Consider the following 16,025-nt stretch of genomic DNA (forward strand, 5'->3'; position numbering starts at 1 on the left):
TAACATAGGTATAAGGCTGGATAGATGGGTGGACAGGCTAAACAATTAGGTCTGTCTATGAAATGGGGAGTGTATCCAGGAACATATATAGGGTTGGCAGACAATGGTCCTATAAGTTTATGTGAATGATCAGAATTCCCAGGTGTATAGTAGAGCTAACAAGGGGCAAGGTTGTCATCACTGCTTGGTAACAGCCAGCTACCCAGAGGGACCGAGTAGTTGAACCTGCGGACTTGGGAACATAGTCGCAGGGGACATCAAGCTCAACTGGCGTAACATACTATACAAAACATTGTTCCACCTCCTACTTTGGCGGATAGTGACTGGGATCTTAAAAGCTAGCAAGCTGCCATCTAGATGGAATGATGGGTCTCTCCTCATCCAGAACAAAGAAGAATGAAGAAAACCAAAATTCATGGAAACGATTAGTCCTAGTGACTGGTATACCATCCTATCTGCAGCCTATATGACTATGAGACCAGAAGAACTAGATAGTGCCCGTCTACCACTGTCATCCACTTGGAAGGGGATCTATGTCGGAGATCCTTGATAGAGAGGGAGAACAATGTGGAATAAAACTCAAAATCATTTGGAGAAAAAAAAAAAAAGGTGGGGACCAGGTTTGCTGGTTCGATAGAGTCTGGTGGAACCACTGAGACTGGCCCGTAGCGTCCCTTCAGGTCTGGAATTGAACCCACACCTGTGGTTTCCACCAAAAAGACGGGCATATGAGTTGAACATTTACCTCAAGTAGATACACTCCTTGGAGAGAACAATCATGGGATAATAGAAGTGCTGCTTATGCACAGGGAGACAGCTCAGGGGGCAGGATGGACATGGAAGGATGGACACTGGGAAGAGGTAACTATGGGGAGGAAGTGGGAGGGGAGCTGTTGCATTGTGGTGTACTGTGGTCAATGACATGAGACAAAGTATATGTGAACTGCTGTATGGAAAGTGAATTTGCTCTGTAAACCTTCACCCAAATCACAATTAAAAAAAAAAAAAAAAAGAAAAGAAAAAAAGAAGATGGAAGGAATACAGTGTCATTGTACCAAAAAGAATTGGTCGATGTTCATCCATTTCCAGAGGTGGCACATGATCAAGGACCAATAGTGTTGAAGGAAGAATTTGAAGCTGAAGGAAGTGGTGAAGAACAAGGCTCCAGGAACTGACAGAATGCCCATCGAGATGTTTCAACAAATGGATGATGCACTAGAAGCACTCACTCATCTATGCCAAGGAATCCGGAAGACAGCTACCTGTCCAATTGACTCAAGAGGTCCATATTTGTACCCATTTCAAAGAAAGGTGATCCAACAGAATATGGAAATTATCGAACAGTTTTTTTTTTTTTTTTTTTTTAAATCATTAATATCACATGCAGGAGCTCTGGTAGCACAGTGCCTAAAGCACTTGACTGCTAACCAGAAAGCTGGCGGTTCAAACCCACCACCTTGGAAGGAAGGTTGGGCAATCTACTTCCATAGTGATACTGCCTCAGAAACCCAAGGAGGGGTCACTATGAATCGGGGCCTACTTGATGGCACATAGTAACAAACAACAACAACAATATCACATGCAAGTAAAATTATGCTGATGATAATTCAAAAATGGTTGCAGCAATATATTGACAGAGAACTTCCAGAAATGCAAGCTGGATTCAAAAGAGGACATGGAACGAGGTATATCATTGTTGATGTCAGATGGATCTTGGCTGAAAGCAAAGAATCCAGAAAGATGTTTACTTGTGTTTCATTGAGTATGCAAAAGCATTCGTCTGTGTTGATCATAACAAATTATGGACATTGAGAGGAATGGGAATTCCGGAACAGTTAATTTTGCTCATGAGGAACCTGTACATGGACCAGTAGGCTGTTGTTCGAACAGAACAAGGGTATACTGCATGGTTTAAAATCAGGAAGGGAGTGCATCAAGGTTGTATCCTTTCACCATACTTATTCAATCTGTATGCTAAGCACATGACCCGAGAAGAATGTAGCATTAGGATTGGAGGAAGCCTCACTAACAACCTGTGATACACAAATTACTGTTTGCTTGCTGAAAGTGAGGATGGCTTGAAGCACTTACTGATAAAGATTTAAGACTACAGTCTACAGTATGGATTACACCTCAACCTAAAGGAAATTAAAATCCTTACAACTGGACCAATAAATGTCATCAAGATAAATGGAGAAAAGTTTGAAGTTGTCAAAGATTTCATATTACTTGGTTCCACAATCACCACCAATAGAAGCAGCAGTCAAGACATCAGATGATGTATTGCATTGGGCAAATCTGCTGCAGAAGACCTCTTTCAAGTGCCGAAGAGGAAAGATGTCTCTTTGAAGAGGAAGGTGGGCCTAACAGTAGCCCCAAGGAGGGGTCGCTATGAGTCGGGTCCGACTCGATGGCACAGAACAACAACAACAACCCTAGCCATGGTATTTTCAACTGCCTCATATGCATGTGAAAGCTGGACAATGAATAAGGAAGACTGAAGGAGAGATGATGCTTTTGAGTTCTGGTGTTGGCAAAGAATACTGAGAGTACCATGGACTGCTAAAAGAACTAACAAATATGTCCTGGAAGGAGTGTGGCTGGAATGCTCCTTGGAAGAGAGAATGGCCAGATCGTCTCACCTACTTTGGTCATATTATCAGAAGGGACCATTCCCTGGAGAAGCATATCATGCTTGGTGAAGTGGAGGGTCAATTGAAAAGGGGAAGTCCCTCAACAAGATGGATTGACACAGTGGCTGCAACGATGGTTCAGGTATAGCAGGATTGTGAGGCTGGCACAAGACTGGGCAGTGTTTCGTTCTGTTGTACACAGGGTCAGTATGAGTTGGAACCTACTATTGGCACCTAACAACGACAACAGAAACCAGGCAGGCAATGAAAATGAGTGAAATAGTCTTATCTGTAAACAGTAGGGAATAGTAGGGACCTTGTCAAACTGGAAAGCTCATTGTTTGACTCTTAAAAACTCACTGCTATCAAGTTGATTCTGACTCATAGTGATTCCCTTTGAGTTTCCGAGGTGGTAAATCTTTATGAAAATAGATTGCCCAGTCTTCTTTCTGTGGAGTGGCTGGTGGGTTTGAACCACTAACCTTCTGATTAGCAGTCAAATGTCTTAGGCACCACACCACCAGAGTTCCTTATGGTCTGACTAAAGGGATTTGAATAAATACAAAGGAAAAACTTTGCCAACCAAACAAGCTTAGCCTGCAAATTTGGAAGCTGGTCCTTGAACAATCTTATCCTTTACAACTAGAATGATGGCTGGACAGGCAAGATCTTACCTCCATGTGCAAAACATACTTTCAGTTTAGGAAACTTTGCAAACACTCCACCCATGATCATGGAGCAAATGGCCATTGTGGTCTCCGTTGGCATTCCTGGAAGAAGAAACAGTCACAAGATGAAGGATGTGTCACCTGGAATAAAAAGAAGCTCTGTGACACCAATGACTGGGGAACGGAAGCTATTTGTAATTATCTGTGTTAAGAAACATGGAACTCAGTACTCTCTGTGTCCTAGCATGGACTATTTGTATATACATTACTATTTTGGCAAAGAGAAACATGCAAAAAGAAAATATCCTATTTTGCACTTAAGAATGGCCTAATGGCTAGAACATAGTCAAGAAGCCAGAGGACCTGGCTTAGTCCTGATTCTTCCAACTTCAGTTTTGGATGCAGTGGAACAAGTGGAGTGAAAGGAATCTGGGGTGAACCATAGGTCCTCTAGTTTTTTGCCTTCTGGCCCTTAACAACTTACTTAATGCCTCTGGACCTGGGTTTCTTTGTCTGTGAAATGGGGAAATGCTGCCCATCTTGCAAGGCTATTGTGGAGATTTGCAAGATGATGATGTCAGTAAAGTTCCAGGCCAGAACTTTATATTAGAGATGCTTAACAAATATTAAACCGCCAGCCTTCTGGTTAGCAGTGAAATGCCTTAGGTACTACCCCTCCATTACATTAGAGATGCTTAAGAAATATTAGCTACTCGTCTGTGCTTCATTTTCCTTGTTTATAAAATGGAGCTAATTATGATGAATTATGATTAATTCCTGCTAGTGGATTGTTTTGAGGATTCAGTACACAGCACCTGGTAGTTACCAAAAGAGACAAAAACAAACTAAACTCACTGCCATCGAATTGATTCGACTCATAGCGACCCCTCCTTGGGTTTCTGAGGTGGTATCACCATGGAAGTAGATTGACCAACCTCTCTTCCAAGGAGTGGCTGGTGGGTTTGAACCTCCAGCCTTTCGGTTAGCAGTCAAATGCCTTTGGCACTACATCACCAGAGTTCCACCTGGCAGTTAGTAAGTGCCAAATCTTTGCCACCTCTTGGAGCTGAGATTGAAAATAACTGGATTAAAATGAATTTGAAGTTCATTGGATTCCTAGAAGAAGCAAGCAGTTGGTCCATATCTGATGCCTTCACTCCCATAGAGCCAGTTCCGTTGGCAGACAACTACATTTCTCCTTCTCAGACTGTGACTCAGAAACCTCCAGATGCCCCACAGCTGAAGTCCTGTGCTTTTTGGGGAAACCTGACCCTCTTGTTGCTGAATGCTCCTTCTTGCCCAGCCTGTCATTGCATCACAGTCAGAGATACCCCTGGTTTCCTGGCCTCCTGAAGAATGGTGACAAGTTTCTAGAAATTCTGGAAGCATGATAGATTCACAATATTTTGAGAATAGCTGTGGCAGAACTTTCTGAAGGCAGGGGAATGGACTGCATCACTTCCTTCCAGTCCTGTAATCCTGTTGTCCATCAATTACTTGGATTGTAACCCCAGAATCCATTCCCCACGTAGGTAGCTGAAGTGGAATCTTTATAAAGGGAATTGTAGCATGGCCCTCCCCTGCTTGAAATCCTTCAATCCTCTAACAGTCAATTATATCAGAATAAAATTCAAACTCCTTACCATCACCCACAAGGCCCTGCACAATCTAATTTTCACCTTCCTCTCCACCCTTATCTCCTATCACTTTTCCTTCATGCCAGCCACATAAGACCTTTTCATTTAGTCACCAAATATTTATTGAGCAGTGAACAAGGGAAACAATGTTCTTGAACTCAGAAACTTATAGTTGGGTAAATAGACATCAAACTAAGAAATAAGATAATTTCAGATAATGAAAGTACTATGAATATAAAAAAAAACCAAGGTACTGTGAAATCGGGTGACATGGGTGGTCAGGTGAGATGTTCTGAGGGGGTGATTTTTGAATGGATGACCTGAATAACAAGAAGTAGCCAAACCCAACCCACTGGCATTGAATCAACTCTGACTCATGGCAACCCCATGTGTTTCAGAGTAGAACTGTGCTCCATGGGGTTTTCAATGGCTGCAATTTTTCAGAAGTTGATCACCAGGCCTTGCTTCCAAGGCACCATTGGGCACCCACATTACAGTTAGTAGCTGAGTGCAAACAATTCACACCACCCATAAAACTTAAGAAGGAGCTAGCTATGCATGGAATCTAAAGGAGACAATTCAGGGCAGAGAAAATAGCTAGAACAAAGAACTCAAGGGAGGATGAGCTCTGTTGCTCAAGGAATAGAAACAAAGATGTTCATGGCAGCATTGTTTGGAATAACAAAAGAGCTTATTAGTAAGGGGCAGATTAAATAAATGAAGGTGTGTTCATGTAAGGGATTATCAGGCTGCCATTAAAAAGAATGAGGTAGGTGTTTGGAACAATCTCCAAGTGAAGAACAGTGTGTTTAGTGTGATATCAATTGTGTAAAAAAAGAAAAAAACAATATGCATACACAAAATAAGTTTCTATATGTTTTTAGGAGCTCTGGTAGCATAGTGGCTAAGGCACTTGACTGCTAACCAGAAGGCTGGCGGTTCAAACCCACCAGCCACTCCTCGGAAGGAAGGTTGGGCAATCCTACTTCCGTAGTGATACTGCCTCGGAAACCCAAGGAGGGGTCGCTATATAACCCAAAGTATGAACAATATACAAGGAGTGATTCATTCTGGGGAGGGGAAACAGGGGATTTGAGGTTAAAGGGAGGAAGGAGTGTTTTTATTGTATAACTTTTTGTATAATCTGAGTATTTATTAATGGCTTGCAATAGCTATATAAAAAGTTAATCAAATAATTGCTATTCTTTTAAAAAGAGGTTTGGAATAGTTTAGGCAACTTCTAATTGATGGTGACTTGGACATGGGTAATAGTAGTGGCAATGGTGGTAGGTGGACATATTTGGCATGTATTGTGGAGATAGAGACCAGCACCAGCTCATTGACTGGATGTGGGGAAGAGTGACCTCAAGCGTGACTCTAGGGTTTCAAATCTGAGCCACAGCTATGTGGTGGTGCCACTTTCTGAGCTGGGGAGCTTGGGGGAGGGTGGGGGAAGAAGAACAGGTTTTTCCCGGCTATGTGAAGCTTGACATGCTTGTGAGACCCTCCTGTGGAGTTATCAGTTGGCTAAACAAGTCTGAAATTTAGAGGAGTGGTTAGGACTGTGGATGAGAATTTGGGAGTTGGTGACATCACTGATATTTAGATGAAGTCTCCCAGATAGAAGGTATAGATTGAGGACTGAAGAGGGCACAAAACTTAATCTGGAGACACTCCAACATTTAGAGATCAGGAGAGAGAGGCCAGTAAAGTAGACTGGAAAAGTCCAGACAGTGTTTCTAGAGTTTGGTCACCTATGTTAAATACTGCCAAGAAGTAAAAAGAAGACAGAGAAGTGACCATTGAAATTGGCAATGAGATTCATTTGCTTGATCTTGACATTTTTAGTGGAATGATGGGGGAAATGTCTAATTGAGATGGATAGAGGATGGGAGACAAGAGAGTCAAAATGACTGATAGGTGATATTTTGAAAAGCTCTGCTAAGAAGGGAAATGGGAAATGTGAGGTTAGAGGACCTGTTTCACCCCCACAGAAGACACCAGAGCGTATTTGTAATACTCCTTGAAAGGACAATGCTCTAGGCTTGTTCCTACCAGAGGACTTTTGTGTCTGTGGCTTCCTCTGTCCATTCTCATCTTTCCCTGTTCTTTGAAAAGTGTACAACTCCTCGCACTTCCCGTCTCAACACAAATACAGGTAGTCCTTGATTTGTGACATATTGAGTTATGATGAATTGTACTTATGCCCATCCATTTTTTTTTTGTTGTTGTTGGTGGTGGTAGTATTATTGGTAGTATGTACTACATACAGTGTTGTACCACATAATTTGCTGATGTTATCATTCTCAGGTGTTCACTTGGCAGATGTTCAATGTTATGATTTACTGTTTAAAACACTGCTGGATAGCAGGCTATGGCTTGATCTACAATGAAATCTATATCAGTGTCAATGTAGGGAGTTATAACAAGTAGAAAGTTGGGCAATGTTCAACTGCAATGGCATACAACAACTGAACTGTGCATGTGCCTGACAACTGTTGTGACTCCAACTTCATTGTTTAGACACTAACACTGACTTCATTGTAATATTCTTCACTTTATCTGAAATACTGCATTTTCCTGGGAGGAAGTTACAGGAAAATGCATGCAGAGAATTAGGAAAAAGTGTCTAAGTTATGTGAACATGCTCTAAGTGTTTGATCAGGATAATATGATGGAAGAGATTGTTAGAAAAATTATCCATATGGCAAGAACACTGAATCTTGAACTTGACATTGCTGAGGTGGAATGGATCATAGAGAACAAAGAAGAATTGACAGATCAGGCTTAATGGATTTTGAAGAGGAAAGAAATGCTGAAGAAGAAATAAATAATGAGGGAGAGGAAAGAGAGAAGTAGTCTAAAAATTTTAAAGTGAAAGAATTAGCTGAAATTTTTTCGAAACTGAATCAGGAGCTTCCATTGCTTGAGAACATGAACCCAAACACTGATTGCTTTGCTAAAGTTGATAGATGGGCAGATTCTGGAAGTAGTGAGATGTTACCATGAAATATATGTAGAAAAAAAGAAAAGGACCATAAGTCAAATCTCACTAATTTTCTGACTAGATACACTGTCCTCACTCCCAGGGATAATCCAGATGGTCCAGAATCTTCTAAAGTGTAGAATTATTACCACAACCGACAAAATGCCAACATTTTCACCATTTTCAAAATGCCAACTCTTCATCACCAGAATGAATTTTTATGACATATTTTTTATATATGTATTAAAATATATGTGTAAGTTTATATGCAATGTTTCCAACCCCAAAGACAAAGATCAGATTTATAAAGATACTGATAATAAAAGGCAATAATAATCCCAAGTTAACAACAACAACAACAAAGAGATATTATATGATGTAAGAACCGGCTTATGATGGAGTTGTCAGATGGAACCCTGTGGTAATTCAGGTGCATCTACTACTTCTTCACACAGGCCTTTCCCAGCATCTCCCTAAAGCATCTTCCTGCCAACTGTGCTTCAGCCCCTACCGCAAGTTCCCTCCTCCCTAAAATTAGCCTGTTTCCTTCTTTATTACCTGTGTTACTTGTTTATCACCTCTTTCCTCTAACCAGAATACATACTCTCTGAGGAGAGAGGTTTTGTTCACGCCTATATCCTCACTACCTAGAACAGAGCCTGGCAATACATACTTGTTGAATAAATGGAAGATGAAATGATTTTATATTCAAATGCTATCCTCTTTTTTTCACACACAAAAATCTGCCATCTAAATAAGTTTATAGAATGGGCATCGGAAGTCAGACACATCTGTGTTTAAATTTCATTCCCATTTATTAACTATATGACTTGGGCAATTTACCTAATCACTGAGATGTAGTTTCTCCATTGGTGGTCATTATAATACCAACCTCATAGAGTTTTGTGTAGATACAATTAAATGTAAATGAAGTCATTCAAATAGCACTTATCTGAGTAAGAGCTCAATAAATGTTAGTTGTTATTACTCATGAGCCTCTTAAATTATTCATACTTTGTCTCTTTGGCATAATATGGTTCAACTGATGATTGGAAAAACCCAAGAATTGGTTCTCTGTTCCTGGAGCCCAAATGGACACAAACCTACAAGCCAAGGGAGCCAGTATTTGGCCATCCGTCCATCCATCTGCATGTCCCAGGGATGCACGAACACAGAACAGTTGAGTCTCTCAGCTGCCTTCAAAGAAGCAATGAGAGAGGTTATTTGAATGACCAGCATCTACAAGGTATTGTTTTAGCAAAACTGCTTTTCTTTGAGTCTATATTGGTCTGAGTAAATAAACTAAAAATTTTTGAGGTTGTTTCATAATCCATATAAAAGAGTCATTGATAAACTCTGCTGGTGCTTAGAAAAGAGAAAAAAGACACTTAGAATTAATAAATGAGGCTGGTGGATTTACCACTGAAGGTGATGAAGGTGATGCAATATATTGATTGCAAAGCAATCCACAGGAAACATTTAGCAGTCAAGTATTTTGACAGAGAGCAAAATGCGTAGGGACTAATCCAGCACCTCGGATGTAGAGGTGTTGGCTCTGACTTGGCCCACTCTCTCTGAAGGACAGCTCAGATTGTGTCCTTGGAGTCAGGGCCTGAGTGTGCCTTCTTTTTCCCAACTTGGAAAACTGAGGATGTGGAAAGTAAAGAAGTGATAGTCTGGGAAGCAAGGACTCTGGGATGGGATGGGCCTGACCCAAACCAGCTGGCCACTCAGAGACACTAGATAGGAATTCCTGGGATACAAGGGCACTCAAAAGCCCCAGGAGCCCAGCTGAGTCTCTGCAGTCTGCTGTGTATGAGATGACCTCTAAGATGAGGCAGGTAATGAGCTGAATGTCATGGGCAAACCTGCTCTAGGGCCTGGTAGGAAATGGAAATACCATCTGGATGGAATGACCTTTATTCAATAAAATGTTTAATTAAAAAAAGTCCCCTCAGCAGGCCTTGAATATTAGTGGTTTTCCAAGTTCAATACAGATTTTCCTTAGAGCATTTCCTTTCAAAATATATCGGGGTGCTGGAATGACTCACCCTATCTCATATACTTCAGCAGGGGAAATATTTGGGCTAACCTGGCTGCTGCAATGTGACTGGTGTATATAAGTGCTTTTAAAATGGAGACAATGCTGGGGCAACAGAACTCTGTAAGTAGCAGGCAAAGGGTTCGATAGAAGAAAGGATTCTGATGGATTCTGGGAAGCAGAAGAGATACACACCTTTTGAAGGGAGAGGAGCTAATTGGAATCTGATCATAGATGCAAACTGAAAAACCATCCTATTTTTTGGGATAGTTTGGGTCAGGCAAAGGCTTATTGAGATATCTGAATGGATTTGACTCCTCATCAGGATGAAACTTTATTCTGTATGCTTTATTTCTATTCATTTATTGGCTAGTGTATTCCTTTATGGGATGTACACTTTTATTACCTCCATTTTACAGAGGAGGAAACTAAGGCAGATAGTGGCTAAGTAACTTCCTCAAGTTTTGTGTCTCCTAAATGGTAGAGCCAGGCCATCTGGCACTACCACTCTGTCTGCCTCATTCTGGTGACAAAGTCATTTTTTCCCCTGAAAACTGACCTGAGCATGTAATATTGGTTTTACTCACTAAGAAGGGGAGTCCAGGAGATGCTCTGGAGCTCCAGGCTCACCTTGAAATGCAGAGCCAACTGGGCTCAGGGTAGTTCATTAGTTTTGGCATGTTTTATTGATGCAAGCTAAAATGTAGTAAGGCAGGTCAGCTGGCTAAGTAAACAAATGCTCTGTCAACCCCAGAATGTCACAAGTCAACTGAGACCAAGATGCTCTCCTTGAATCCCCAGAGACTGATGGATGGGTCAAGCTAGTCATTCAAATGTGAAAATATACATTTGGACTCCAACCAGCTGCCATTGCTTCCTGAATGCTTTAGTAATTCATAAATCCAATTTCAGGGAATAATAAAATGATTGGCAGCTGAAGTCTCATTCATACTGTGCTGAAACAACTAGGATGCACAAATGAATAAATCCTCTTTTAGAGCATAGCAAAGTATCTAGAAAACATTTATTGCATCAGCTAAGCCATTACAGACAATAAGCTTCAGGGAGTTCAATACGTAGAGGAACATTAAATCTTTCAGGACAGTAGGAGACAATTTAGAAGGCAGTCCCCCAACTTGCAGGCAGTGTCCACAGATTCAAATATGGAAAAAACATAGATACAAACATGGAAAAAAATTTGCATATAGTAACAGTTCAATATAGCAGTAGTAGTGAGTAGTAAGGGTTCAATAAATATTGACTGAATGAGTAAATGAATGAATGAATGAGATTGATCAGTGATTAGAATGCCTGGTTAGTCCACCAACATCTATTTAATTAATAATTGAAGATTTTACATTTATAATGAAAATAATAGAGAACAATAAAAATTTTTGGAGAAGAAATTTAAAAATGCAACTAAATAGGAAATAATACATCTTGTATCATGGTTCTAAGGAAAGCAGACTTAGTTACAGAAAGAACAGGAAAGGTATAAGACTAGGGGAGATAACTATGGGAACTATGGAACTATGGACATTACAAGATGGATGCTTCAGAAATTGGTAATAGCAATTTTTTAAGAAAATATTATGAAATGATTTCAGATACAGAAAGTTGTGAACAATAGTACAATGAACATTCATATATTCCCCATTATGGTTTCATGATATTTTAACATTTTGATGGCATTATTTCTCATTATGTATTTTTCTCATATATTTTCAAAATATACCATTTAGAAAGTATCTCAATAGAGGATTGGTTAAATCATAACGTCCATATACTGGAATGTTGTTGGCGGTTGCCATTGAGTGGATTCTGACTCATGGCAACCCCATGTGTTGCAGAGTAGAACTGCTTCTTAGGGTTTCTTGGCTATAATCTTAAGGGAGGCAGGTAGCCAGGCCTTTTTGTCCAGTCCTGCTAGGCGAGTACAAACTGCCAGCCTTAACATTAGCAGTTGAAGGCAAAGCATTTGTATCACTTAGGGACCTTTCATATATTGGAATACTACACAGTTACTTAAAAATCATACATTCAGAGAATTTTCATTCAGGTTGGAAATTAGGATACAAAATTATACATATAATAGAATTCCAATTTTGTTAAAATATCAGTATATGCAAATAAAGGAACAAATCAAATGTACTATTACAGTATTTATATATCTTCAGGTGGTAGGATTATATATGATTTTTGTTTTCTTCTTTATACTTTTCTGCATTTTCCACAGTAGCTGCAAAATTATTTCATAATTTGGAAAGCAATGATTTGTTTTTTCCAAAGCAAAAATAAATACATTTCTTTTTCTTTGCATGTCATTTACATGGTTCTTAAGCACAGTGTGTGGGTAATATTTTGGCATCCAAATGGAAGATTAGAAAGAGATCAAGGGGGATAGAAAGAAGATAGATGCCACTGAGTTTCAATGGAGGGATTTGTCTCATCCATCTTCCCTAATAAGACCCATTTCATATTAGGAGCTCTTTCTACACCTCCTACCTACACTAACACATCTTCATGCATATCTTTCAACCTCTCCCTCTCCCCCAAGGGTATGGCATATTGATCTTCCCACCTACACCCAAGCGCAGTTCCTGGCCTGGGCTACGCATTTTGCCCTACACATTGGATGAGCGAGTGCCACAAACTCACTGCGTAGACAGGGAAGAGTTCCTGTGCATTCAGGTCCCACTCGTTGACGTGGGAGCCAATCTGAACGCCTGGAAAGCTCAGCTCCTTCACACAGCGCTCCATCTCTTTGACGGCCAGCTCCGGGGCTTGCATGGGCAACGTCCCTAGACCCACAAACCTCCGAGGGTAGCGGGCAACAGTGGCTGATAGGTCATTGTTTAAGAGCTGGCACAGGTCTAAAGTGTCCTGAGGTTTGGCCTGGTCAAAAGAGGAAAGGAAAAACCGTCACTCAAAACTCACTTCTTTAGGCATTTGCTCTGAACAGCAAGTCCCCTGGGTTAAATTATTTGTCCTCACTATCAGTGGCCTGGGAGCTCTGGTGGCTTAGTGGGAGCTCTGGTGGCATAGTGCCTAAGGCATGTGACCGTTAACCAGAAGATCAGCAGTTCAAACCCACCAGCCACTCCAGGGAAGGAAGATGGGACAATCTACTTCCATAAGGATTTACTGCTTTGGAAACACAATGGGGGTTGCTATGAGTCAGAATCCACTTGATGGCAGTGAGTTAGGTTTTGGTTTATCAGTGGCTTGGGTCCCTCAGAGTGGCTCACATGTTGACATGGTTGGCTGCTAACCAAAATGTTGAAAGTTTGAGTCTATCCAGAAGCACCTCAGAGGAAAGGGCTGATGATAAACTTCCAAAAACAGTCTGTGAAAACTCTCTGGAGCACAGTTCTACTCTGACATATATGGGGTCCATCAGTTGGAGTCAACTGGTTTGGGCTTTTTTGTTGTCAATGGCTTTGACCCCACAGAAAACCAAGTCACAGATTGGAATAGGCATTGGTTACAGAGGAACCAGAAGCCAATCTTTGCAAAGCAAACTGCTATTGTCTTGCTGATTAATTAGAAAGATTGAGGCCTTAATCAGAAAATCTGATTGCTAAGCCACACAGATGAATGCTGGAGATCGAATTAGAACTGGTCGCCAGCCAGCTGCAGGCAGGATCCTGCGTGATAGGGCACTCAGGCACCCCAGGCCCAAATAGGAGGCTGTGCCTGGCCAACCACCTGGTGTCACCATCAGTGCACCTTCTTGGTATGCCTCATTATGATATGCTAGGCTGGCTCACAGCTCTCCTCTGCCTGCTTGTCATTCTCTCTGTCCTCCTACTTGACCATGACACTCACGGCGGGCCTTGGCCAAATGCAAAGTTTGTGTTACTTCCTTCTTCACTGTTTTCCTTCCTTTCAACATCTCTCCATTGACCTTCCCCACTACCAGACATTTGGTTCTTTCCTGCAGTCCCCATTGTTCAGTTGGAGCAGACACTGCCTGATAAGTTCAGGCATTTTGAGGTCTTATGGGCATTTTTATTTTAAATAGTGAACCTAATCACAGGAACAAATAAGGGCTGAATCACTAATACTGGAAATGAGCATAGGTGGAGGGAAGTATGTATTTCCATTGTTCTTAAATTACAACAGGAAGTGAACATCTACTTGGTTGAGCAGGTACTTAGTGCTAAATTTAAAGCGTGCCAGGAAACCATTATCCCTCCTCCACACCTGGCTGTATACAAAAACATTCCTCCACAGGCTTACAATTATGAGTAAAACTTTTAGTCATGCTAGTATCATTTGCTGTAGAATCAGTTCTGACTCAATGGTGACCTCATGTGTGTCAGAGTAGTACTTCATAGGGTTTTCATTGGTTGATTTTTTAGAAGTAGATCACCAAACCTTTCTTCCAAGGCATCTCTGGGTGAGACTGTAACCTCCAGCCTTTCAGTTAGGAGCCAAGTGTGTTAATCGTTTGTACCACTGTGATAGCTGGAGCTGTGTGTCAACTTGGCTGGACCCCAGTTATGTGTGGTTGTTCCCATGATGGGATCGGATGACTGTGTTCTGAGTGGCCAATCTGTTCAAGAGGAGTTTCCCTAGGGGTGTGGCCTGCTTCCAGGATATCCAGGGACATCCTGGGAAGAGAGACATTCTTCTGTGGATCGGGATTCTGTTGTGCTGCCTACAACTGTCCGTGAGTGAGCAGTCCACCGTTTGGCCTGGAGATCTTGGATTCATCTTTTGTTGGAGTCAACAGCCAATGTACTGCCTGCCAGCCTTGAGCTTCTCAGCCCCTGCGGTTGTGGAAGCTAGGAAAAGCCTCCAGCCTGACATTTGCTCCAGGGACTTTGGACTTGCCGGCTTCTATATGTTTGTGAGCCATTTTCCTAAGATAAATTTCTCTCTCTCTTTATGTATATATGTAAGCTTTGCTGTTTTTTGTTTCTCTAGAGAACCCAATCTAACACAACCACTGATACTTTCATTGTTAGGTTAGCACTCAAGATTTGTTTTATTTGGGAAAGGCATCCAACTCCAGGAATCTCTTTGAATTGTGTCTATCCCTGGGAGCTACTTGGGAGGCAACATATTAGGCTATTATCATTCTCAAGTCAGAATTAATTGGTTTGCCAACTAACCAGCAGGACATCACAAGAATGCGCTACCAGACTCACCAGACAGATAAGTTCTGATAGAGACTGAGGCTATTCTAGAACCACACTGTCCAATGGATATATAATTTTAAACTTATAGCACTTCTAATTTTGGACTAGTCACATTTCAATTGCTTGATAGTGTCATGTAACAAGTTGTTACTGTATAGACAGTGCAGGTCTAGAGCAAGGATATGGCTAAGAAGGCAGGTCTGGGAGGAGAGACTGAAGCATGAGAGGCTGAGGGACCTTACTTATCTCAAAAGGAGAGGAAAGCAAGGAAGCTCAGTGGGCCTGACATTAAAGCTTGTGACATCTGTCTACTTGCTAGGGAGCTGGACATATGTCTTTGCCCATCAGGGAGATGATTTGAGGTTTCACACTCACCCAGTAGCTAAACATAACAGGAACGGTGGAAAGGGCTTGCATGGTCACTCCTAAACAAAGACACAAAGGCAAAGCTGGTCAGAATAGCTTTGTATACCTCCATTACCTAAGGGCCAAGGAGCGCAACAAGTCTCCACTCAGCTTCCTGCCACTGCTCGCCATTTCCTCACTGCCCACCTCCTTTCACCCCCAGCTCTCCATCCTAGGCTTCCCTTATTCCTCAGCCTCCAGTCCTGGACAGAGGAGAAAGTTTAGACAAAAATGAGAGCATTCAAGAAAAAATAATAGGCCTAGTTTTCAAGAGTTAATTCTAACTTCCCTGTAAAATTTTATTTAATGCAAAATATTTCTCCACCAAATTTTCCAGGATTTTCCATCTTAGGTCATGCATGACAGAATGTATCTCTCAATCCTGCTCCACACACTTTTAAATCAGTTTCCTAGTGAGCCTGGGTGGAGGAGTCTCATGGTCTGGAATGCCCCAGATAGAACCCTAGGTTAGGCTCCAGAATCCAGCATCCAGAATGCCTAGACTCTA

The 16,025-nt window shown here is 41.4% G+C and overlaps 1 protein-coding gene across 1 annotated transcript in view; it reads right to left on the reverse strand.

The window, feature by feature from the left end:
- Positions 1-16,025, reverse strand: part of ACMSD (aminocarboxymuconate semialdehyde decarboxylase) — a 141,507-nt gene that overhangs the window by 76,236 nt on the left and 49,246 nt on the right. Inside the window, exons 4-7 of the mRNA XM_007937567.2 lie at positions 15,488-15,537; positions 12,624-12,860; positions 9,028-9,121; positions 3,308-3,403 (exon numbers count right to left, since the gene is read on the reverse strand). Of these exons, the coding sequence (XP_007935758.1) occupies positions 3,308-3,403; positions 9,028-9,121; positions 12,624-12,860; positions 15,488-15,537 (477 nt within the window). The remainder of the gene's footprint in view (positions 1-3,307; positions 3,404-9,027; positions 9,122-12,623; positions 12,861-15,487; positions 15,538-16,025) is intronic.

The sequence above is a fragment of the Orycteropus afer genome, unplaced genomic scaffold, assembly GCF_000298275.1.
Source record: "Orycteropus afer afer isolate SDZICR_OR568_19922 unplaced genomic scaffold, OryAfe1.0 scaffold00004, whole genome shotgun sequence".
In the NCBI taxonomy this organism is placed as follows: Eukaryota; Metazoa; Chordata; class Mammalia; order Tubulidentata; family Orycteropodidae; genus Orycteropus; species Orycteropus afer.